This window comes from Myripristis murdjan, chromosome 7 (assembly GCF_902150065.1).
Source record: "Myripristis murdjan chromosome 7, fMyrMur1.1, whole genome shotgun sequence".
NCBI lineage: Eukaryota > Metazoa > Chordata > Actinopteri > Holocentriformes > Holocentridae > Myripristis > Myripristis murdjan.
In genome coordinates this window covers 1,728,088-1,753,467 of record NC_043986.1, presented here as the reverse complement: position 1 = coordinate 1,753,467, position 25,380 = coordinate 1,728,088, and the positions used below count along the sequence as shown (strand labels likewise).

The following is a 25,380-nucleotide window of genomic DNA, read 5'->3' as shown; positions in this document are numbered from 1 at the left end:
TGCTGGCTGGGTCCTTTAACGACGGATCAACATGAGATGAGTGGTGATGATATTAGATGTACAGCTGAACATCAGGGAGCCATAAGTGTTGAAATAAATGCTGTTTTTCCACATTTTTTTTAATATTTTAACATGTTTTATCTGTGGTGCTGGGCAACCACATTATGACAGCGAATCAGGGCCATTGTAAGGAAAAAAAATATATATAGAGTTTCTGAGATTAAGGTTGTAAATTTATAAGAAAGAACTCATAAAAGCAGGTTCTCTTTTCTTTTCTTTTTTTTTTTTTTTTGGTCCGTGGCTCCTCATGTGCTGCCCCCTGCTGGCCGTGTCTCCAGATGCTGAGGAGGAGACTGGGATTCTGGACTCAAACCAGCAGGATTTCCTTCTGACTGGATCCCACAGGAGGAGAACAGCTAGTTTTCACAGTTTTTGTCAGGGTTAGGGTTAGGGTTAGAGTTTTTTGTCTTGGAATATCACCCCGACCTTTTTTTGTCCCTACAGCAGCGCTGATATGCTGTCGTACCTTTGGGCCATGTACCAACATGTTTCCTCGTCAAGCTTTGCCTCACTGTGTTCCTCTGTTGTTCTGTTGTCCATAACGCTCACCTGAGCTATGGGAGTTGCTTAAGTCCAAAACACATGATGGTTCCTGCAGTCAGGTCGGATTTTGGTTCACGTTCAAACGAATCGCGTCAGAGTTTGTTTGTAACCGAGACAGACGTCCTCCTCAGCGGGTTTTGGCCTGGTTGTTTTGGTCCAACCCGGTTCCACACCTGAACAAAGGAACCGCAACAAGGAGGGAACACAGCAGAGTTTGATTGAGTTGGAATTTGTGAGAGTTTCTGGTTCTTTGTGTTCAGCTGTCAGTTGTGTCGCTGACCTGGCTGTCTGTCCGGGTTCCCTGAGATCAGTTCGTTCTCGGTTCCCCCAGGATCACTATAGTGTGTATCCTCAGTTTTCCAGAGGCTCTTGGTTCTGTAACACTTCTTCAAGTTGTGTCGGTTCTGCAGCTGTGAGCTGAGCTGGACGAAGCTCGTTCTCTCCCTGATCCTTATTCGACAGAGGTCAAAAGTTCTCCAGATTTTGTCCACTGGGTTCTGTAGCTGAATTAGACAAAGCTACCTGGTTCTTCTGGGTTCTCCGCTTGTTGCTGGCTCTACGGAGACTTGGCGCTCCAGGGCGTGTGTGGTATCAGTTCCTCATGTTCCGCTGCTGTTGGTTCTCTAGATTTTTGGTTAAACAGTTCTTCAACTTTGCTGCATTCTTCTGTGCTTCATCCAGTTGTAGGTTCCATATTTTGCTTCCCGTTTGGGTTCTGCTGGTTCCATGCTCTTCACATGATGTTAGTTCTCTTGGTTCTGCATGGTATCAGTTCTTCTGTGGGTTACATGGCTGCAAGCTGAACTGACTCATTACCCGATTCTCCTTCTTGGTTCTTGATTCCACTCGGGTCTCGGTGGATTCTTGACTCTGAGGAGGCAGTTGGTTCTCCAGATTTTTGTATCTCTAAATTACATTCTGCACTAGTTCCTCATTGTGCTGCATTTCTTGGTTCTTTAGTTTGTCTCTTCCTGGTTCTGTTAGTTCGCTCTGTTCTCCCAGGTTCTGTGGTTCAATCCTGGCTCTCAACATGTTGTTGGTTCTGCTGGCTCAGTCCATCATCAGCTGTTTATGTTCTATAGATCATTTGGCTCACACTATAGACTGTTCTCCATAGGTACCTATCACTCTCTGCATTCTGTAACTCACGTTTAGAATGGGTTCTCCTGGTTCTGCTTCATATGTTTGGCTCTTGGCTATCCTTATCACAAGTTCTCTGTTCTCTTGCCCTCCAGATGCTCTTTGTTCTCCTGGCTCTTTACAGAATCACTTCATTGGGTTCTGTAGTTGACCCAGACCGAACGATCTAGTTCTTTTAGGTTTTGTGTCTGATCATGACACTGTAGACACTGTTGGTTCTCCACTTCTTTAATTGTGTCTACATTTTTCACTGTATTTGGAATCAGTTCTTTGGGTTCCGTGACTTTTTGTTCTCTTAGTTCACTTGGCTACATCTTTCTGTTTCTACTGTTAATCGTTATCATGTTTTCTTTCGGTTCTGAGTTCTCCTGGGTTCTGTGCTGTACGTTCCTGGCCCCTGCAGATGTCGCAGATGGTTCTCCAGGTTCTGTGCGGTATCAGTTCCTCAGGCCCTGCTGGTTGTCTAGCTGTAGGTTCTGTAGCTGAGAGCTGAGTTGGACCGGGCTCGCTGGCTCTTTCGGGTTCTGCTGGTTCCGGGTGTCACCCAGGTTCTGTAACTGTGTTCCGGGCTGGTTCTGGTTGTGGTTCTGGAGAAGAGACAACATCATACTTTACTTTCTGTTTGATGATGTCACTTTAATGTTTAGCCAGTTTCCTGTTGGGGATCAATAAAGTATTTCTGATTCTGATTCTAAATCATTTCTCAGCAGGGCTGGTAGAGGACAGAGTAACTGTACTTGAGTAATTGTACTACAGTTACTGATCCCAAAATGTACTCGTGTGTGAGTACACTGTCTGAAACAGGGTTACAGTAAGGGTCCATTTCTGTCCCACAAGGTACAATCTGCATAAATGTTCCTCCTATAGGGATAATTAACGGACCCCAGGATAATTATTTTTACCTGTTTTCAGAGCCAAAAAGGTACAATATGTTGTTTCCTCTAAATGTTAAGGTACAATATCAGGAGACACCGTGTGTACGTCCAAATTCAATGAATTAATAAATAAATCAGTACCTAAATTAATCAATAAATTTGGTTAATTTAAAAAAATCATATTAATTTGGATTAATTTTAATTTATTAATTTTAATTCTTTGTGTTCAAGTAAAGGGCAGACAAAAAATAAGAATTATATTCTTCTCTCTGCTCCTTTCTAATCATGAAAAGCATCAATTTGAAAATTTTGTACTAATTTCATTATTGTGCATTTCATGAAAGGAATAAATAAAAATGAATGAATGAATGAAAAGTTAAGTTAAAGTTTAACTTGTAGGCTGTGGTTGAGCAGCCTTGAAATGAAATATGTTTTGTAGATATTAAAAATAGGTCATATGATTCTCCAGTCATTATTGTAATAAAGCAACAAGCCTGGCCTCTGCAAGGTACAAACCACAAGGGGACAGATCAGAGCCCAGTGTCAGGGGGACTTAGGCTGTACCTGGCATCAGTGCCTTGCAAATTGGGGTACGCATCCCCCTAGGGGTATGTTGGAGTACTGCAGGGGGTACATGAGATTTTTTTAAAATATTAATTTCAAAAATATCAGTCATGCATAAGTCCTAATATAATTAGCCTCTGCTATAATAAGTTCAACAAATGTTCAAAAATGTAAATGTAGGTTTGATAAAGCACATTTTATACTCAGTTTTCGCTCCGGGTATCAAATGTGTGTGTTTGTGGTTTAAATCTGAGCCAGTAAAATCTCCTCAGTATCAGGCTGTTGTTTCAGACACTGTTGGAGCTGGATTGGACCTCTTTATGTAGGATTTTTTTTAAATCTTTTTTTTTTTTTTTTTTTGCACTGGTCAGGAGGAACTTGGCTGAAAATATGTTTCAAAGAGGGAACACAGTGCTGCCCCTTTGACAAGCCACTGCACCCCTGAAGGTACAGCTGTGTGCTTTATTTTCTGTGAGTGTGTCAGCGTGGGCACCTGGTTCTGCAGCTGGCAGCTGTACTGGGCCAGCGTGGTGTACAGGAACTGGTACTGCTCCGTGGTTTGGATCATCCCTCCTCTGAAAAACACACACCAGTGCCACGTAAAGACCGGAAACCAGCGACTGTCCGCCTCTCTCCCTCAGCGGTGGTGGTGTAAGTGCTCATGTTCCTCCACATTAAGACCACATTTCCCATCAGCCCTGTTATTTCCTGTCCTCTACAATAGATCTTTCACCTTTGAACCTTTGCTTGACTGGATGAATAATGTTTCCCCTCTTTTTGCATCTTTTCCTCGTTTATCTTTCTCTTGATTTTGCCTTCATGTTGTCCTGCTCTTGTCTGTGTCTGTGCAGCTTCCTGCTGCCATTCTGCTCTCAGATTATTCTGCTTTTTGCTGTGTCTGTAAAAGATGCTATATAAATAAAGTTTATTATTATTATTATTATTATTATTATTATTATTATTATTATACTCACAATGTATAATTTATGATATAATTTCTGTGTGTCAGTCCCTGATGGGCGGCACTGGGTGGCAGAGCCTGTCTGACCTGGTCCAGCATTATGGGCCAAAAACATTTTTATAATATATATAATTCAACTTATCAGTATATATAGAATAAATGACAGTATACAATAAAATAAAAAAAAATATACATATACATGTATATAAATATAAATGTATATAGGAAGGAGAGAAGGATACAGTGTGACTGCAGACACATGTGCCACACAGAGAGACAGACAGGAGACAGACAGACAGGTAGAGTCAGTGACACACCTGAACAGTCACAACAAGAGAGAGAGAGACAGGTGGGCGAAGATGGAGAGATACCAGGGGAAAGAGATAGAGAGACAGAACAAAGTGAGGGAGAGAGAGAAACAGAGAGAGAGACAGACAGGTTTTTGCAGTGACCTGTCCAGTCGGAGCTGGCAGACGGTCTCCAGCACGTCGGCCTGACCCGTCTCTCTGAGCTGCTGACAGCCGATGCTGCTCGCTATGAAACAGCCCGTCCTCCCTATACCTGCACTGAGGAGAGAGACAGACAGAGAGAGAGAGAGACAGACAGAGAGAGAGAGAGAGACAGACAGAGAGAGGGAGGGAGAGAGACAGACAGACAGAGAGAGAGACAGACAGAAAGACAGAAAAGGCAAGCATGAATCGTTTCTTTCCCAGGTGTCAGAACTGAGCAGTGGCATGTTTTCAGCACCAGGGGGAGACATTATTCCATCGAGCTGCACCACAGAGCGCCCCCCTGTGGCCGTCACGTGGTTAGAGTTACCTGTTCACTGTTTAAACTGTTGATTTACCTGTGAAGCCATTTCCACCTGCAGGACCTGAGGACAGCTCAGCTGTGCATGTGCACGGTGTAGGTCGGTGTATGTGTTTCTTATTTCTGCGTTTACTGATGCAATATTTTTGTAAGATTAATGCACATGCTTTTTTTATTTACAAATTTCTAATGCACATATTTGTATATTTTTTAAATTTTTTTTTCTATTTCTTATTGTTTACTTAAAATATATTCTTCTCTTGAGAATTGAGCAGCTGCAACTGACACACTTTCCCCTCGAGGATCAATAAAGTTTTTCTGATTCTGGTATTAACCCCCCTTCAAATTTAAAAACATTTTTCATTAGTTGGATCAGTGTGACCTCAGTCATATCAACCACCAGAAAATGTAACCCAGGTTTATGTGTCAGGTGCTTTACGAGGCGAGGACGGACCAACCTGCAGTGCACGACGACCGGGCCGAGCGCGGGCTCTGTGATTGGCCGGGGGCCGGGCGGCGGGAGGAGGGACTTCCTGTAAGCCTCCACCTCCTCCACCAGCCTCAGCAGAGGAGCGGTGCATTGTGGGATGTTGTGGTCAGGCCAGGAGGTGAACCAGTAGTGTCTGACTGCACGACGCTCGGAGGACAGCTACACACACACACATACACACACACACACACACACACACACACACACACACACACACACAAGCAATCAAAGCATACATAGTTGAAACATGGCCGTATGTTTTTTAAAGCCTCTAACAGTAAAATTACATTGTCATATTATTCCTGTTAAACTATAATAATTTAATGTGGACAGGCTAACAGTCCAAGTTGTATTTTAAAAACAAAAAATGTCATATCATATTGTGTTGTGTTTTATTGTATGACATCATCATAGTAATCACAATATTTTTGGACCAAATACCTCAATATAGTGACGATGCTGTGTGTATGACTATTGGCACTACAACAAAACATTTACACAGTCAGATTATTGTCATATCAATATACAGTCATACTCCTCATCATGTTCCATCCTGTATATATATATTTAACATTGTGTATATATATAACATTATACTTTATCATATCATATTAGAGGTACTTAGTAAGAAGTAAATAACTATATTCAGAGGTGGAAGTTACTAATCACATTTCCTTGTGTTAATGTAACTGAGCAGCTTTCTTAATGTAGCCTACTTGTACTTTTTGAGTATTTTTCAATAATGTTTACTTTTCCTTCACTACATTTTAAATCAGATCCATTACAGAGAACAAACTGTGGTACCTTTCACAATAAAAGCTCAGAGAGCAAAAACAGGAAGAGGAACCTCCTTCTGCTTTGTTGCTTCTACTTTTTGTCATTTTTCAGATATCACAATAAAACCTGCACCACGAAGGACCGGTCACTCAACTGGTGAAAGCGTGGAATACGACGAGAACCATGTAGACTCAACACCACCTGACGTGTTTATCCCACATGTGTCAGTTGAGTCTACAGGGTCCTCACCTCAGTTGAGTGTAATGTCCCTTTAAAAGCATGCAGTGTGCAGCGTGTTCTCTGGAAAAGATCCCAGCTAACACAGTTACTGTTTGGAAAAAGGAGCTCAGTCACTTTTACTGCCAGGACATTTGACATGAGACACTTTGGACTTTTACTGCAGGACATTTTTACTGCACTACTTCTACTTCTACTGCAGTCACATACCAGCAGAGGAACAGTACTTCTACTTCTACTGCAGTCAAATACCAGCAGAGGAACAGTACTTCTACTTCTACTGCAGTCACATACCAGCAGAGGAGCAGTACTTCTACTTCTACTGCAGTCACATACCAGCAGAGGAACAGTACTTCTACTTCTACTGCAGTCACATACCAGCAGAGGAACAGTACTTCTACTTCTACTGCAGTCACATACCAGCAGAGGAACAGTACTTCTACTTCTACTGCAGTCACATACCAGCAGAGGAACAGTACTTCTACTTCTACTGCAGTCACATACCAGCAGAGGAACAGTACTTCTACTGGAGGAGCAGTTTGTAGTCCTCTGTGCATCATTAGTTATATTAATATATCATGTTGTAGTAATTTATCAAATGTATGTGGTGCAGTATAAAATTAAAAACTTCCTAAATCGACGATGGCACCTGGATCTCCAAGTCAGTGATGGTGAAATCCTCTTCTTCTCTGGTGTCTTTCACTCTGAGGAGGAATCTGCCGAATCTCCCCGTCTCTCCTCCTTCCTCCTCCACTTCCTCCCTCTGCTCCTCCTCGTCCTCCTCCTTTTCCTCCTCCTCCTCTTCCTCCTCCTTCACCTTCCTCCTCGCCCTCGGCTCCGGCCAGTACAGTTCACATTTCTGGAAGACACACGGTCAACTTCAAAAACGACAAAACTGTGGCACCGAGAGACAGAGAGGAGGAGGGAGGAGGGAGGAAGGAGGAGCGAGGAGGAGTCGTGTCTCCTCACCTCGTTGTTCTCCTTGAGTCTGGTCACCATGACGATGATGCAGCTCCTCTCCTGCCACACCATGTCCCAGAAGTCGCCGACAGTGTGCACCATGGGGCCCTGGGTGGCGATGTAGGCCCCGGCAGCTCCTCTGTAGCCCTGCAGCACACACACACACACACACACACACACACACACACACACACACACACAGGGCTGTAACCACTGAAACTGAACAGAAAGCCATCTGGTTTCTATGGTAACCAGGTGAGGAGGTGAGACACACCTGAGGCCAGGGGTCATCAACTACACTTGTCCAAATTAATCAGCCTGTTTAATATTGTGACACTGGAAACTAAACGTTGTATTTATGGATTTTTCACCTGAAGATCACCATATTCATTTAAGTTGCTATGAAGCTTAACAGCTGTAATGATTTCATAATATTGTTTTTTGATTTTGGTGCAAATAATTAACTATTTTATAATATTATCTCAGTATCATTTACAGTGGTGGAAAAAAGTCTTCGGACACCCTTAAAATTTGACACAATCTCAAATATTATCATGAAATATTTGTGGAAAAATCTTTTTTGTGTTTCAAAAGGTGTGGCTGCATTAGACAGATACAAACAAATACAAATGATATTTTTTGTTTATTGTTTCCAAGAAAAACTGACCAAACTAAATAGTTGACAGTGTAATCTTTATCTTCAGGCGTGTTTCCTGCGTTAGGTTCCTTGTTTTAGCCATTTTTGTGTCTGAAGAACTTTCAGATGTGCTGCTTTATATAGACACCAAGCTTGGCAACAAAAACTGTGTCTTTTAATAAAAAGAACCACCTTCATCACTGGTACCAAAATGACCCAATACTCCAAATGTATTTTTATGGAACCAATCAATTTGAAGTTTTTAATGGCTTTTTTAGGATTTGTTAGTATTTTGGCTGTGACTGGACTAAACGAAATTGCACTTGAAGACCTAAGAGGGATTCTTAATGCAATATTTCACAAATGCATGGGGGGGTCCCAAAACTTTTTTCCACCACTGTACATGCTGGTCGCCTGCAATTTGCATAAAGCAGCCTATGGCTCAACTTTATGCAAATGAGGAGATGCCGATGTGACGCCCCGCCCCTCGAAGCGCAGTGCTACCAGAATGCATTGCACGGCTGCTCACACAGACAGTGAACGGGGAGCGTGGACGCTGGCTGTGTTTTTTTCTCAGCAGCTGGTTCACATGAACGAAGCAGGGAAGCAGGCGAGTGTGTGCAGGACAGAGACGAGACATCCCAGGGACAATAAAGAGACAGACACACACCGTCCCTGGAAAACTCAGAAAACACTTTCACACTCTGGACACTAAATATTAAAAATGACCTCAAACACTGAAGAATGAACACAAAGTAACAATTTAGTTTGTTTGATGTGACGTTTGATCTTCCTGTGTGAACCGCTGACCGAGCTCAGACAAACTGTTCTGACAACTGACAACTAAGAGCTGGTTATAGTTATACAAATGCATGTGTGTGTGTGTGTGTGTGTGTGTGTGTGTGTGTGTGTGTGTTTTGGAGTGCATTAATATCACTACATGTTATGGGTAGCAGCGCTGACAGGTGTCTGCTTTACAAGTGAAGAAAACAATCAAATGTCAGAGCATTTTAAGGCTACACACACTACACACACACACACACACACACACACACACACACACACACACAGAGCTGAGGCTGCAGAGTGTGAGGACTGCGTGGGCTGAGGGGGGGGAGTCAAGGACGTGTCACTTCCTCCCTCACTTCCTGTGGTTTTCCTGGTTGTTAGACGCCCACGCTAACCGACTCTTCTCCTATCAGAGCTTCTGCTTGTTTGGCTGTCACACACACACACACACACACACACACGCACACACACACACACACTGTCACACATTTAGATGTACACAGACACAGCTGTACATGCACACAGTTACAGGCCAACACACACAAACACACAACTGAGAAGACGCCCACGCTAACTGACAGTGCTTACTCTCTCTCTCTCTCTCTCTCACTCTCTCTCTCTCTCTCTCACACACACACACACACACACACACACACGCACACATCAACACTTCCCTCACCAGCTCTTCACTCTTTAATAACACACAGAGGGAAACATATTTTGAACGCTGTCATGAAGCCAGTTTGCCTCCAGAGACTCACAGAGTTCAAACCTGAAACTGAGACGCTGCTCGAGGGCACGTCGGCACGTTGGCAGGAGTTTGAACCTGGAACCTGTAACTGCTGTAATCCAGACTTTTAGAGGTTTTAATCTGCTGTCTGTCTCCTGGCTGCTGGCTTGTAAAGTGTGAATGTGAAGCAGCTTGTTGTTGTGGTGTGTGTGTGTGTGTGTGTGTGTGTGTGTGTGTGTGTGTGTGTGTGTGTGTGTGGATCCATTCAGTAACATTCTCAGTAAAGTGAACAGTGTGATGGGATCGTATTTATGATCAATATTCTGTTAACACACATCAACGTTTGCCCAAAAACTTTAATTAATTCTAACCCTAACCATAACTTAACCTTAACCTTAACCTTAACTTTAACTTTAACTTTAACCTTAACCTTAACTTTAACCTTAACCTTAACCTTAACCTTAACCTTAACTTTAACCTTAACCTTAACCTTAACCTTAAGCTTAACCTTAAGCTTAACCTTAACTTTAACCTTAACCTTAACCTTAACCTTAACTTTAACCTTAACCTTAACTTTAACCTTAACCTTAACTTTAACCTTAACCTTAACCTTAACTTTAACCTTAACCTTAACCTTAACCTTAACTTTAACCTTAACCTTAACCTTAACTTTAACCTTAACCTTAACCTTAACCTTAACCTTAACCTTAACTTTAACTTTGACTTTAACCTTAACCAGTCCAAACTGAGAAGATCAGCTGGACTCCACTGCCCTCTCTGCAGAGCATCTACCACCACAGAGTCCAGAGCAGAGTTACAGTGGTGGAAAAAAGTTTTGGGACCCCCCAACATGCATTTGTGAAATATTGCATTAAGAATCCCTCTTAGGTCTTCAGGTGCAATTTCGTTTAGTCCAGTCACAGCCAAAATACTAAACAAATCCTAAAAAAGCCATTAAAAACTTCAAATTGATTGGTTCCATAAAAATACAGAAGAAATTTGGAGTATTGGCTCATTTTGGTACCAGTGATGAAGGTCGTTCTTTTTATTAAAAGACACAATTTTTGTCGCCAAGCTTGGTGTCTATATAAAGCAGCACATCTGAAAGTTCTTCAGACACAAAAATGGCTAAAACAAGGAACCTAACGCAGGAAACACGCCTGAAGATAAAGATTACACTGTCAAGAATTTAGTTTGGTTAGTTTTTCTTGGAAACAATAAACAAAAAAAAATATTCTAATGCAGCCACACCTTTTGAAACACAAAAACGATTTTTCCACAAAGATTTCATGATAATATTTGAGATTGTGAGATTGTGTCAAATTTTAAGGGTGTCCTAACCCTAACCTCCAGGACCCCACCCACCCCCAGCACAGACTGTTTACACTGCTGCCCTCAGGCCGGAGCTACAGGAGTGTGAAAAGCAGGACTTCCAGATCTAAGAACTCCTTCTTCCCAAACGCCATCAGACTCCTGAACAGCTGACAGGAGCTACAGTCATGGACTACACACGCACATATACACACATACAATCTGCACATTCATTCATCCTAACTTTGCCCACTTTGCTGACAGCTACACATCACTGATCTGTTTGCACATATACTGCACATATATTGCACATGTATTTGTACATATACTGACACATACATTTGTGCATATATTTGTACATACAATTGTCATGCTCTTCTGCATAATTTATATTTCTTGTATATTGTATTTTTCTTTTACTATTATTATTATTTTATTTTTTACTGTTGTTATTTTTATTGTACAACTGGCATTCATTGTGGGCAGCAAAGTAAGAATTTCATTGGGCAGGGAACTCGTTTCTCTCTGTGCACATGACAATAAAATACTTTGACTTTGACTTTGAACCGGGTCACAAGAGGATGAAATAACAGACTGCCAGCCCTAACCTCAACCAAACTGAGAGCCTAAATAAATAAATTATGCCCTAACCCTAAAACCTAACCTTAACCATGTCAGAACAGGAGTGACACTTCACAATAAGAGTACAACAATTAACATTAGTTAATGCCATAATAAACATGAAGTATCAGGTAACTAACCGTTAACTAATGTGTCTAAGAATCATGTACTAATGCTGTTCATGCTAAGGTATTAATTTATATGTTATTTAAGGGTTATTGTAGATATTAATAACATTAGTAAATGCCATAATAATCATTAACTAACAGTTAATTAACCATTATGGCATTAACTAACGTTAACTAACGTTAATTAATGCAGTCAATTAATTACCCTTACTTTTGACCCAAAACCAGCCTAAACCCTAACCTTAAATAAACCGGCATAGGAGTAAATAACAGATTCTCAACTTAATCTGATCCTCATCCAAATTCAGAGCCTAAATAATTCCTTAAATTAGATCCTAATCCTAATCTAAACCCTAACCTTAACCAGGTCAGAAAAAGGATTAATTCACAGATTCTCAACATCACCTGATCCTAACCTTAACCAGACTGAGCAGTTAGCATGAGGGACAGCAGCTCCTTCTCGTTTGTTTCCCTAATAATAAATTCCTAAAAAAAAACCTACAGTCCTCAGCCTGTGGCCTTTTCATCGGGGCTGCAGGGTTCTGGGAAGTTTTAACGTCGGGGTGGAAACAGTTTGAGGGGATTCAGGCTTTAAAGGTGTACTTTAAGTGTATTTTAGAGTCTGACCCGGATGTAGTTGGCGTTGATGTAGCGGTCCGGCCCCGGCTCTTCCTCCGGGCTCCTCAGGACGACCCGGCTGTCCGGGTCTGGAGGATAAACAACAAACACCAAACGTAAACAAGGGTGAAAGAACATTATCTTCATACAGGCTGTTGCAAACTGTTCCATGCTGCTATTCCATGATCAGATTCAAAGCACTTCTATCTGTCATCATATATATATATATATATATCTATATATATATATACACATATATATATCTATATCTACATCTACATATATATATACAGTACAGGCCAAATGTTTGGACACACCTTCTCATTCAATGCGTTTTCTTTATTTTCATGACTATTTACATTGTAGATTCTCACTGAAGGAATCAAAACTATGAATGAACACATGTGGAGTTATGTACTTAACAAAAAAAAGGTGAAATAACTGAAAACATGTTTTATATTCTAGTTTCTTCAAAATAGCCACCCTTTGCTCTGATTACTGCTTTGCACACTCTTGGCATTCTCTCCATGAGCTTCAATCTTATTTAAATCTTCAAGCTTTAAATCTTTTTTTTTTTTTTTTTTTTTTTCAGTTTTATACACAATTGTATTCTGTTGGCTAGACAAAAAATAAAAATTAGTACAGTAACCACTGTCAGTGAAGGACTGGGCTGAGACTGAGAGGTGGACATGAGGGATATTTCAATGGTCCTCTGCCATAGTGACAAAACATCTAAACATTTTGACTTGCAGTGCTTACACAATGCCAAAGGGACGATGCATTTTGGGGGCACTGACTACTGATATGAGAAGGAAACTTCATTTTGACACATGAGTGAACAGTTTTGGGAGAGATATGAGCTTTTGCAGGTGAACCATGGTGTTGTGCTGAACTGTAAGACTGTTTTGCCAAATGATCTTGACGTTTTGAGAATGTCATTTCTGTTTCAAGAAATGAGCCAAACCAATGGAGGAAAAGCTGTAATGTCTGAGCTGCAGGCGGGACGGCGGAGGCACTGACTGGGCAGGATGGTCTTGTATCGGTCCTTCACGGTGTGTCCCGGCACGTCGAGCTCTGCAGCGCTCACAAAGTTGGGAGGGATCTTCTGCAGAGGAGACAGGGACGGGCCGACAGTTAGATCAAACGCACTCCGTCCATCACGGAGCTCAGATACGTGGGAAGCTGTGGTGAGAGCTGCTCAGCGTTTAGCTTCGCAGCGAGGGCGCCTGTACCGACGTAAACACACGGCTGAATGTCAGAGTGAAAACACACGTCAGTGGGAGTAAAAGTCTCTTGATTCATTCAGTTAATGCTGAAAGCCAGTTAACGGATGAGTCAGCCGACAGAAAAATGAATCAGTGATATTTTCCATTGTTGACGATGAATGTTTTTAGTCATTTACAAAGTAAAAACGCCGACCCCTGTGTGACTCCAGCTTCACTCAGATGCTCAGATTGTCTTCATATCTTTATCATTTAAACCTTGTTTTTCTGGCTGCCAGTCAGAGGAAGACCTCAAAAGACGTCACTTTGGGCTCTGATCACTTCCCATCAGACTTTGGCTTTACTATTTATCACTTCATGCACAAAATGAGTAATCAGTTACTTGAAAATAAATAATCATTGGGTTAGTTATCAATGAAAACCATCATTAGACGCAAGGAAATGTCTTTTCAGTCGCCGTCCACACCCACAACCCCAGACAAGGAGAAGAAGAAGAAGAAGAAGAAGAAGAAGAAGAAGAAGAAGAAGAAGAAGAAGAAAATTTATATGTATAGCATCTATCGTAAACAAAGAGTAGGTCAAAGTGCTTCACATAAAATAAACACTCCTCAAGATTCATAATGAAAAAAAAATACTAAAAATAAATGTAAAAGAAATTCAAAGTGAAAATAAAAGGATGAAAACATTTTTAAAAAGTAACAATAACAACAATAACGTGCAGATTTCCCTCCCAGTGCATGTTCACCATTAATTTGTGTGTGTGTGTGTGTGTGTGTGTGTGAGTGAGTGTGTGTGCGTGCAGTATACCTGGTACTCTACATTCAGTGTGTGTGTGTCCTTGGCGGCCTCCTGCAGCAGCGTGTGTGTGAGCGGTCGGGACGAGGTGTGCAGCAGCTGAAGCCACACCTCCTTGGGGGTGGAGACAGAGCACAGTGACTCCGCCCCCAAGTTGCTCACATCCAATAGCAGCGACAAGTTAGAGCCCCGCCTACAAGAAAGTGACGACAACAGAAGGAAACAAGGTGGGGAATGTTGTCATGGCATCAGCCTGGCTGTGTGTGTGTGTGTGTGTGTGTGTGTGTGTGTGTGTGCGCACGCTCACCTCTCCTGCAGGCGGACAGAGGCTTTGCGGGGGGGTGTGGTCATGGGTGGGGGGGTAGCTGGGTCCTCAGCTGCTGGGGCACTCATGGTGTGTGTGTGTGTGTGTGTGTGTGTGTGTGTGTGTGTGTGTGTGAGTCGGGGCCTTAGTGGGTGGTCACAGCAGACGCTGGAGAAAGGGGAAGAGAGAGAGAGAGAGAGAGAGAGAGAGAGAGAGAGAGCTGTAAATGTAAAATTACACCATAGAGACACATTTTCATTTTCATTTTTTTTATTTTTTTTGCTTCATATTTAATGAGTGTTCCTAATGTAATGGGTACAATGAAAACATGAAATTCACATGATGATATGTTTTCAATGTCCTGTACACACTTTGTAACGCATCGGTTATAAATAACAAAAATCTGTACTTAGAAATAATATAAAGCCATTAAAACACCAAAAATCAATATTTCTTTCCAATTTTAGGTCAATCAGGGAGATTTTATGGTGATTTGCATATTTTTCCATTGTGGCGTGATAGGAATACTGGATGTATAAGTGGGGGTGGGGGGTGGGGGTTATGTTTTATTTAAAGGGCTATTTAGGTCTTCATCAAAGAAACATAAAGTACCTGACACATAAACTCTGGTAACAATTTTAGTTATGATAATTTTGTGGAGGTTTAAACTGCTGGGATCAAACTGACTCCAAACATAAAAGATGTTAGTACATTTGAACATAACACGCAAGGCTGTTTGTTTACATAAAGGTAGATAGTTGCAAAGTTCGTAAGTGGAAAAAATCAAGAGGTTCGCAAGATAATGTGTAGTTCTTAAGAAAATAATGGGGAATAGCACTTGAGAACATTCTTATGAACTTCTGATTTTTTCCTCTTACGCAGCGTCTTAAGATAATTAGTATGAACTTTTTAGAGAATCCGGCCCCAGGTCCTGCTGCTTTAATGTGTTCCCCCCGCTCGCCAACACACACACACACACACACACACACACACAGCCAGGCTGATGCCGGAGTCAGCTGTCAGAGCATGAACACACACACTTGGAGCTGCTGAAGGCCTGGACTCGTTCTCTCAGTCTGGAATGACATCGTCACAGCAAACTGACAGCATTTATGGAGCTAATCAGCTGATTTTACGTTTGTGGTTCAGGTGAGTTCAAATCACTCGGCCGACCCCAAACAAACAAACAAACAAACAAACAAAAAACCCTCATAAGTCGGCGATGTTCAGTCAGAGCCGACCTTGTCGCTGAGTCGGTCATCTTCAAACTGAAGCTCAGAGAAAAACTTAAAATAATTCATGTAATCCAGCAGCAACGTTGTGAGAGTTAAATCCACCATGTCTGTCATTTGACTTTCCATTTTCCACCTGTGGCTCACAACGAACACTGGCTCAGTAGAACACACACTTATGCTGTGTGTGTGCGATTTCTGTGTTCACATTTTACACCGACACCGCCTACTGGTCAAAATCACATACTGCACCTTTTTCAACAAGGTGGAGTCAGTCAGTCGTGCACAAAAGTTCACGAAAGCGTGCACGTCGAAATGATCAGTACCAGGTGCGTCGGCACAGCAGGTGATGAAGCTGCCAGCAACGTTTTGTTTTTGTGCCGCCGTGCGACATTTCAGACACAACTCCTTCTTACACAGCGCGGTAAAACTGAGCAGCAGCAAATACAGTCTGTCAGGAAATAGTTCCCCCAAGAGTGTTTGCTTTTGCTAATTTTCTTGTATATTTTTGGTTAATCTTCTGGTCATTGTAAACCTTGGTGTTGTTGCCGTTTTTGTTTTGTTTTTACTATTGTTCCAGTATTTTCTTTTTTTGGTGCCTATTTGCATATGGCCTTATCTTCCTGCTTGGTTTTTCACTTTACATCGCTACAACACAAAAATAAAAATACGTAGGAGCGATTATTTCAACATGATGTTTTAATCTCACCACTTTGCCACCTGGACGATCCCATAATGAGCACAAACCAAAATATGTTTTCACATCACGTGGGGGTCCAGACGGCTCGGAGGTCCAGACCATGAAGAAGCTGGCGTTAAAGTATGCTTTCGCCACTGCAGCGCTCATCACACACACATTTTACATTACCACTGACTGTTTTCCAAAGCGCACCACACTGTGAGGGCAGACAGAGCAACAAGTGTTTTTCTTGCGCAGATGTTTTTGCACTTTTTGTTATGTTAAGATGTGTGAATAGATAGGAACAGAGCTGAGAAGTGTGTGTGTGTGTGTGTGAACAGACAGACGGGATGACAGATAAAGAGTGTGGTTCCAGAACGATACCAGCCATCTGAGAGAAGGTGACACCTACTCATTTAGGAGATTACTGATACCGCAAAACTAAACCCAGCGATGAGGGAAGATTTCAAAGCAGCTTCACGAACAAAATAAAACCCTCTGACAATTTACACAAACACACACACACACACACACACACACACACACACACACAGGATGATAAAGCAGTTACTGTCGGAAAGAATACACTGTCTTTGGGAAATTACCTACAAAAAAAGAAGCAATAATATTAAAATAACTGACAGAATAATGAATTATAGCCATCCTCCTGACTCCTCCCTGTTTTTTTTATGTGGGGCAAAAGTCACAAAAACTGATGATGGACATTTTCCATTGTGCACTTTTTTTTGTCACTTTGCATTTCTTCCTTTTTTTTTTTTTTATTAACCAACATGAGCTGGCTTCTAGCTGCACACAAACCTTGCTAAATTTTCCTGTAATAGTAATACCAAAAATTGATTTACACTAGATTTTTCCCATGATAACTTGACAGCGAAATCCCAATCAGACAGAAGAGGTGGGTAGACAAGAGAAAGTTCCAGTAATGTGAACAGTTTTACAGATTCAACTTCCGAGGTGGGAGGTGTGAAGTTTTACTGCAAGCCAAACTGCGCAACACGGATCAGATAAAGTTTGATACATGTCGACTGTGTGATGATCATACCGGCTGAATCTTACAGTATAGGACCCAAGGCAATATACAAGAGAACGTCATCGGCGTACATGATCACTCTGAACCACTGAGGTGGGAGGAGAATTTGAATCTGGTCATTTTCCTCTTTGTTGGAGTCCCAAACATTTCATTTTGCTCGTTTTACCCCCATCACTGGGTTTAGCTCCAGTGTCGCGGTGATCAGTGTTGTCATTTTATGCTGCGTTTCTATTGGTTGTTTAGCAAATGTGGGTCGTGGCAGCGGTCATATTGTGAGAGGGTCAGAATTTTGACAAGTGACACTGTCAGCATTTTGTCCTGGACTATCTTTGGTCACAACACTGAGAGAACAGCTGTCTCTGAACCTCCCTCACAGTGCAGGGCCGCCGTTTTGATGCCATGCCACGTTTCCTCCACGTCTTTCATCTGGGACAGAACAGAATTGCATAGCATATACCCGACTTCACCGTGTCATACCACTGGTGCAGCTGGTGCTGAGGTATCTTTAGTATAAACCATTAGGGAACCACTGTTCCCTAACGAGTGTTGTACGCTCCTGGAGTCAGGTGACCCCACCGTCACTAATGAGAGACGCATTAACGAGCCAGTGGTATCAACATCATGGAGAACGCCCCCACACGGGGCAAACAGCTGGGACCCCCCAGCGGTCTGTCAGAGCTGAAGAAGCTGCTTGAGTGAGAAATGAAACGTCTTCAAGAATGTACAAGCAAGTCCTTGGATAACCATGACCTGCATAACATGAACCTTCACGGACAATACAGAAATTTAAAAAAACAAAAAACAAAGAAAGAAAGACCAAACAAGATGTCGACCAGTTCTCAAACCCACATAAAAATATATTCAGACCCACACATGCGTGACATAAATAATAAACACCAAGGACACCAGCCGTGGTGAGTGCGGGTTAACCAGGTGACGGCTGAGGGGGTAAACAAATGTCCCGGTCTGATTTTGAGCCCCGTTTCCTGAAAATCACGTTCTAATCCGACTAAACTGTGTTTTCATCTACTTTCCAGGGAAAACATATTTTTGACGCAGATTACGTTCACATGAAAGTCTGTAATCCCAACCAACTTTCAGCCAAGTGACCCGAGCTAGTCCAGCATGAAGCGACAGTGATGTGCTTTACATACTTTACCTTGTGTTACTGTAACCAAGCGATTTTTATCCCCAAAGTAACGAAAATGGCTAAAATTCTGCCCAGCATGATATTAAAGATATTTGGATCAGAGACTTATTTGTGATCAGAAACAAACGAAATCCACGACAAAAAAGGTTTCCCCCTTAATGTAAGTAAGAATGCAGTGTAGCTCAATTTTAGAGACAGAGTTTTTGTTTTCCTGAGTTTGGGAAGTCTGAGATGTGTCAGGGTTTGTGTCACTGCTGCTTTTTTTTTTTTATGCGGCAGTGTAAAAATGTGTGCTGACGTCGGCTGGACCTGCGGCTCAGTGATGCAGCATGAGGTCAGCGTTAAACAGCCACTGCGCAGGAAGTAAAACCAACAGGATGTAAGAGTGGATCTTTTTAAAAGACATTTGAAAGTGCACATATCACAAGTACACAAACCACCACAAGTGCACTAACTAGACTTTTTTATATAACAAATTAACCATACTTCATAATTAATTAATTAACAAGCATGACAATCCAACAGGTGAGCAATAAAAAGAAATAAGATGAATTTTATTCATAAAACGTACTTTTACATTTTACATTTTTGCATTTTTACATTTTTGTTTTTGTTTTTATTGCCAACCTGATTGATTCTCATGCTTTTGCTGTTTGCCTCAATTTTTTTTTTTTTTTCTGTTCCGTGATAGGTTAAAAATAAAGTTCATTTTTATAATGACAAGAAAACAATTGTAAATTTAGGCGTTTCTTGCTGAGTAGTTGTACATTATGATGTGTAGCTAAGAAGATGAGAGTTATTAACCTCTCTCTCGAGCTTTATTCAACCCCACAGAACTTTATTTTGAAATTCTAGCTTAGATCCTATGGTTTCTAAAGATCCAAAACGTGCTGCTGAATTCCAGGGAAATTTGTCTGAAATGACGCACCAGACATGTAGATCTGTTCTAACTGATGTGATTCTGCAGCCATAAAACAAAACAGCGGTGTCTTGGGTTCATGCTGACTCTGAAGAGACTTAAGGGGAAATTTAAAGGTAAGATCAGAGTTCAGGAGGTCAAACCCTGTGAGCTGTGAAGAGCAGAAGAGCTCGTTCACTGCTCGCCGGTGCAAACGCTGACCTCTTTCTGCCTCTTGTACAACCTGAGGTCTCCTTCTCAGCAGCAAACACCATCAGTGTCTGCTGTCAGAGTTAAAAAGTAAAAACAAAAAAATGCAAATCTTTAAATCAAATATCATCATAACACCGGGATGGAAAAAAAATCCTCCAGTGAAGGCATGTGAGGAACGGTTCCTTTCAGAGAGTTAAATTCTTGCTGCTCTAACCTGTAACTTTGATTTGAACTGAATTCGGTTGATTTGAATTTATTTATTTATTTATTTATTTATTTATTTATTTCAATTACCAGAATGTTTAAAGAATGCGTTAAAGAAAAAAAAGCAAAGAAAGATATAAAATAAAATAAAAAATTTAAAATTTAAAAAATACAAAATTTTTAAATACATAATATATATAATATATGGATATAAAAATATGAGTAATTATTAGTAAATATAAATATAAAAAATAATTAAAAAGAAAAAAGACAATGAAAATTTACTTATTTTTAACTACAAAGAAACTATAATAAAATATATAATATGATATAATGTAGGATAAGTATTGTCAGCTGTTGTGTGTTTGTATGAGGCTGCATTCAGACGCCTTTCACAAGCATTTTAACGGTTCCTCATTTCCCCTCAGAGACCCTCAAAGGCCCCTGTAGGACCCGGGGCCCCACTTTAACCTCTGATGTTGGGCACACAGAAGCTTCTCGAGCTCATCAGAGAAACGCAGAGCGGGACAGAGCAGGAAGTGTCAGAGCTGGCCCGCAGGAAGTGGGCGGAGCCACTCTGAGTTTCTGGTGGCGTCCGAGTGAAACGGTCGCCGCCGCGTTCGTTTCCAAATCAGTTTGAATGTGAAACAAGTCGCCGAGTTTCCCCATCAGGAGAGTTTCCTCACAGCAGGAAGCCCCAGCGCTGAGTCACACACACACACACACACACACACACACACACTGGCTTGTAGAGTCTAAATATGTAGGAACAACAGCAGCACATAGTGATTACTTTAAAATTATTAAATTAAATTATTAGTTGTAGAGAACAAATTGTTTCACACTTTGACACATTTTCTGGTCATTTGATTTTAAATATATAATTATAATAATCATTTATATAGTTTTCTTGTAATTTTCTTACAACACAGTATCTGTTTTACTGATGTTTTGCTCATTTTCTGTTCATTAATAGAATTTTTCTTGTAATTTTTCCAAATAATTTTATTTATTTATTTTTTTTTTTTCATTTGCCAATCACCTTTTTCTCCACGCCGTGTTTTTCAAAGAAATTAAGCAAATTTGTTCAGTTTACAAGACGTGATGTTAATATTTGGTCAGTGTGATAAATTCTTTTGGATGAAATTTTGGTCCTGAACCTCCAGATTAGGATTTTTTTTCAATCTGCCAAATACATGTCTGGAGGTTTCAGCTTTTCTTAATAATAATTAAATGCAAACTGAAGTTTTTGGAGCGACTCATCTCAGAAGGTTTGTGCTGTACAAACTAGAAACACATCTGGCTCTTCACTGTAAAAAAAATAAATAAATAAATAAATTTGAAAAATCTGCTCGTTATCAAGTCTTCAGTCTCATCCTCAGGATTAAAATCTTGTTTTAATCCAAACAAAATAATAAAAAAAAAAGATAATCCCACTTCTCACTTGTTTCCAAAGCAGTTTCACTTGTTAATCTGGGGACACAAGGCAGATCAGCCACTAGGATCGAGAAAATGACACTTGACTCTGGAGGATTCTGGATTACTAGATCTGTGGGATTATGAACAAATGGGATTATGTCCGATTTTTAGATAGATCATTTTTATTTCGGTTCATCCTCCATTACCACATGCAGACAATACAGAAAAAATATACAGCTAATTAGAACCGAAAAGGTGTAGGCAGAAGCCCTAGCTTATATTTTGGCCCTCATTGGAAGAAAAAAGACAAGATTTGAACTCTGAGGATGAGAGTGAATGACTTGGTAACATGAAAAGGTGAACACAGTGACTTCACACACATACACACACACACACACACACCAGCCCCATCACCACCACGTTTGCAGGTCACATAAAACCCTCTGGAGTTTCCACACCGTGAGGTTGAGCAACATCACGGCTTCAAGAACTTCCTGAGGCGATCAAGTTTCAAGCGAACGGCCTGACGGCTCCAAACCGAGCAGGCCGGCTGACAGGCTTACAGGCTGACAGGCTGACGGGCTGACGGGCTGACAGGCTGACGGGCTGACAGGCTGACGGGCTGACAGGCTGACAGGCTGACAGGCTGATGGTATTGGTAAAGATATTGATCATGTGTGGGTCTTACCTGCCGGAGCCGTTTCACACCATCACGTCTCTGCGGTGTTTCCTCCACGCTGCTTTTCCTGCTCAGCTACAGGCTTCCCTCCACACAGCTGCTGCTGCCCTCAACACCACAACACTGACTGACTGACTGACTGACTGACTGACTGACTGATTAGCTAAATAATTCCTGAACTATCTAACAAACCCACTGACTGGCTGGCTGACTGACTGGCTGACTGACTGGCTGACTGACTGACTGACTGACTGACTGACTGACTGAGCACCATGTGAAATAGAAAGTAGCTCCTCCGTGTCTCTAATGTGCGAGCAGCCGAACGAAATCGATGACTGACAAACCAGGGCAAGAAGTGACAAGTGAGAGAGAGAGAGAGAGAGTGAGAGAGAGAGAGAGAGAGAGAGAGAGAGAGAGAAGGAAAAGGAAGAAGAAGAGAGCGAGAGATCTAGCAGGAATAGACTTGTTTATTTTTCTAGCCGTCATCACTTTGTTTCAAGGTGTTTAGCAGCTGAGAGAGAAAGAGAGAGAGAGAGGGAGAGAGGGAGAGAGGGAGAGAAAGAGAGAGGGAGAGAGGGAGGGAGAGAGAGAACGAGCACATGTTGCAACACAACAGAGAGAAACGGAGAGAGAGACACCTGAGGGGAGAGAAAGAGAGAGAAAGTGAGTCAGAGAGGGAATAAAAAGAGAAATAGCAAGAGGAGAGAGAGAGAGACAGGGAGAGAGAGACAGAGCGAGCGAGAGAGAAAGAGACAGACAGAGAGAGAGAGACAGAGAGAGAGAGAGAGAGAAAGATAGAGAGAGAGAGAGAGAGGTAGAGAGAGACGGAGCCTCCAGGCGTCGATTATTAACATACAACAGCAGCTGCTCATGAATCATTCATGTTAGATCATAATACACACCGGTAACACCAGCAGAACACACACACACACACACACACACACACACACACACACACACACACTGCTACATAACACACACACACACACAAACACACACACAGCAGTAAAACACAGTGATGTGAACACACCTGACAGCAGAGGTGAGCGCTCCATGTTGGAGGAGTCACAACTGTTACAGATAATAATGTGATAACTCTGTGTGTGTGTGTGTGTGTGTGTGTGTGTGTGTGTGTGTTGTAATCGCAGAGAGGAAATTAATTCATGTTACGCTCATTTTGTTCTGCAACATTGGAAAAAAAAATCACCTCAGTGTTCCAGTCAGAAAGGTTTAGAGATATGTTTTTCAAGTCGTGATTTTTTTTTATGATTTTTTTGTCTTCAGGTTGTAACGACGTCTTTCCTCGTCATGACAGCAGAGCAGCTTCACTCGTTCATGAATCTTTTGGTGCCTCAAAGTGAACATGAAAAACGGTTCTTTGGGGAACCGGCCGAGGTTCCCCAAAGAACAGAAGATCAGCATTAAATATTAAAGATAATTTCCTCACAGTTTGAGTTCACGCTGCTTTGGCTGTCACAGTGCACAGAAAATATTATATTTCCTTTGATTTGCAGAATGCAGAGTGTGTTTCCTCAACCTGTGCAGTTTAATTAAGCAGGAATTTCAGCCATGTTCGGTTTCTTTGTGGCTAAAATCCAACAATTAACAAAATAACAAATGACTTGTGGTTTAAGCCCCGCCCACTGCTTCCTCCGCTCAGCTGCGGTGTCGACAGGAACTGAAACAGGTTCTTTAAGGCGCTGGAGGAGAAGCACCCGAGACTCCACAAAGAACCCGCCAGACCACGCCTCTGCCAGAGAACCGAAGGATCTTCAAAGGATCCCAGAGGAATCCCCGAAGACCGAACTCTGAGGAACCAAAAGTTCTTCGACCAAACCAGGAACCTTTTTTCAGAATTGCTCTTGGTGGAGCCGACTGGTCCAATAAAGAACCCTTTTCAGTTTTGTTTTTTTTTTTTTCAAATAATGAACCATCCTCTAAATAAAGTTTCTCTTTAATAGCTTCATGGAACCACACAGTCTTTTAAGGGACTGCCTTAGAACCACAATTTGTCGATGTGTGGTTGTCCCGAGCTACATCCACTTCCTGTTGTTTGGGAGTTTTGTTGCTCAGACCCTGGCCTGCGCAGCAAAACTGGAAAAAAATTAGCAGAAAACTGGGATTTTTGTCTTTTTTTGTCCCGGAGCAGAGAGGTGATGATGCCACAGTCTCTGGTCAGATTTTGGAGCCAATGTGGATTTCCAGATTTCCACCGTTTGATGTAGAATTATTTACGTCGCGTTCAAGTGCTGCTGGGAAAATCCGACATCTGGGAGAAAATCAAGGCTTGAAGATAAATGTGCTGTAAAATCTTTTGACTGACCCTTTAATTTTATATCTCTTCCAACTGACCGACAAAGAGAAGTTTTCACGTTAACTGTAAAGTTTTGTTTCTGCTCTTTTCCATAAACAATAGACGCTGAGACCTTCACACACGCTCAGCTCATGTGTCATCTCGTGTAAAATCATTTTTGTCTTTTCACTATTATGATGAAGATGATAATCACCATCATCAGTGTTTTCAGGGTGACTCAGAGCTCAAATCTCCAGTTTCCCCTCGGAGATCAATAAAGTATTTCTGACTCTGACTCTGATTCTGAAAATGTAAAAACATTCAATAATTTTTTTTTTTTTTATTTTTTTTTTTAGCCTGGGGTTCTTCTGCTTTAACACACCAACATGGCAGCCGTTTGGGAAGATTTACACAAAAATTTACACAGAAATTTACACCAAAAGATTAAAAAAAACTGCAGCACTGAGAGGCGGTGCAGGGAAACGAAGATGGAAAAACGGGGGTGAAGATTTTCCACGTAATGAGAACCGCTGACGTTCCACCACACAGAGAACCGGTCCACACGGCGGCTTGGTTTTTAAAGGCTCACGGACTCATCATCAAATCACTTATTAAATATCTGTGTGGAAAATGAGAAAAGCTCCTACTGATGCCTGATACTGAGCAGCCAAATTAAAAGACCATGATATTGTGATTTTAATGGTTTTAATGGTTTTAATGGTTTTAGAGGCTGGTTCAGTGGAGGATCAGCGACGCCTCGGCGTTCTCTCTCCACGTTCTGCTGTTCCTGCAGCGCCGACACTTAAACACTTAAATTAACTCTTATTTATCCACCCGTTTTCTAAATGCAATTGCACTGCTGTCTATCTATCTATCTATCTATCGATTGCTGACATCATCATCATTGTTTTACCCAACATTAACAATAGCAAATTTGCCCTGAATTTTATTTTCACCAAAATAATTGCTGGTGTCACGCTGAACCTTCA

At 41.5% G+C, this 25,380-nt stretch overlaps 1 protein-coding gene across 1 annotated transcript; it reads right to left on the bottom strand.

Moving 5' to 3' along the window:
• Window positions 1-396: 396 nt before the first annotated feature.
• LOC115361781 (tyrosine-protein phosphatase non-receptor type 7-like) lies at window positions 397-22,436 on the bottom strand. Its single transcript, XM_030055408.1, has 11 exons — window positions 22,108-22,436; window positions 14,577-14,741; window positions 14,282-14,462; window positions 13,272-13,356; window positions 12,261-12,340; window positions 7,427-7,564; window positions 7,107-7,316; window positions 5,412-5,602; window positions 4,596-4,709; window positions 3,676-3,757; window positions 397-2,330 (listed from the first exon to the last, which is right to left on the bottom strand). Exons 2-11 carry the CDS (start codon window positions 14,660-14,662, stop codon window positions 2,181-2,183), a joined length of 1,317 nt encoding a protein of 438 aa, XP_029911268.1. The 5' UTR covers window positions 14,663-14,741; window positions 22,108-22,436; the 3' UTR covers window positions 397-2,180.
• Window positions 22,437-25,380: the final 2,944 nt, after the last annotated feature.

Excerpts from the sequence above, each read along its gene's own strand:
- LOC115361781 (XM_030055408.1), bottom strand. The coding sequence starts at position 14,662 with ATGAGTGCCCCAGCAGCTGAGGACCCAGCTACCCCCCCACCCATGACC. Across the intron at positions 12,341-13,271 it reads ATACAAGACCATCCTGCCCA|ACCCGGACAGCCGGGTCGTC; the intron begins GTCAGTGCCTCC and ends TTTATCCTCCAG. Across the intron at positions 3,758-4,595 it reads TGCCAGCTCCGACTGGACAG|AGGAGGGATGATCCAAACCA; the intron begins GTCACTGCAAAA and ends TGTGTTTTTCAG.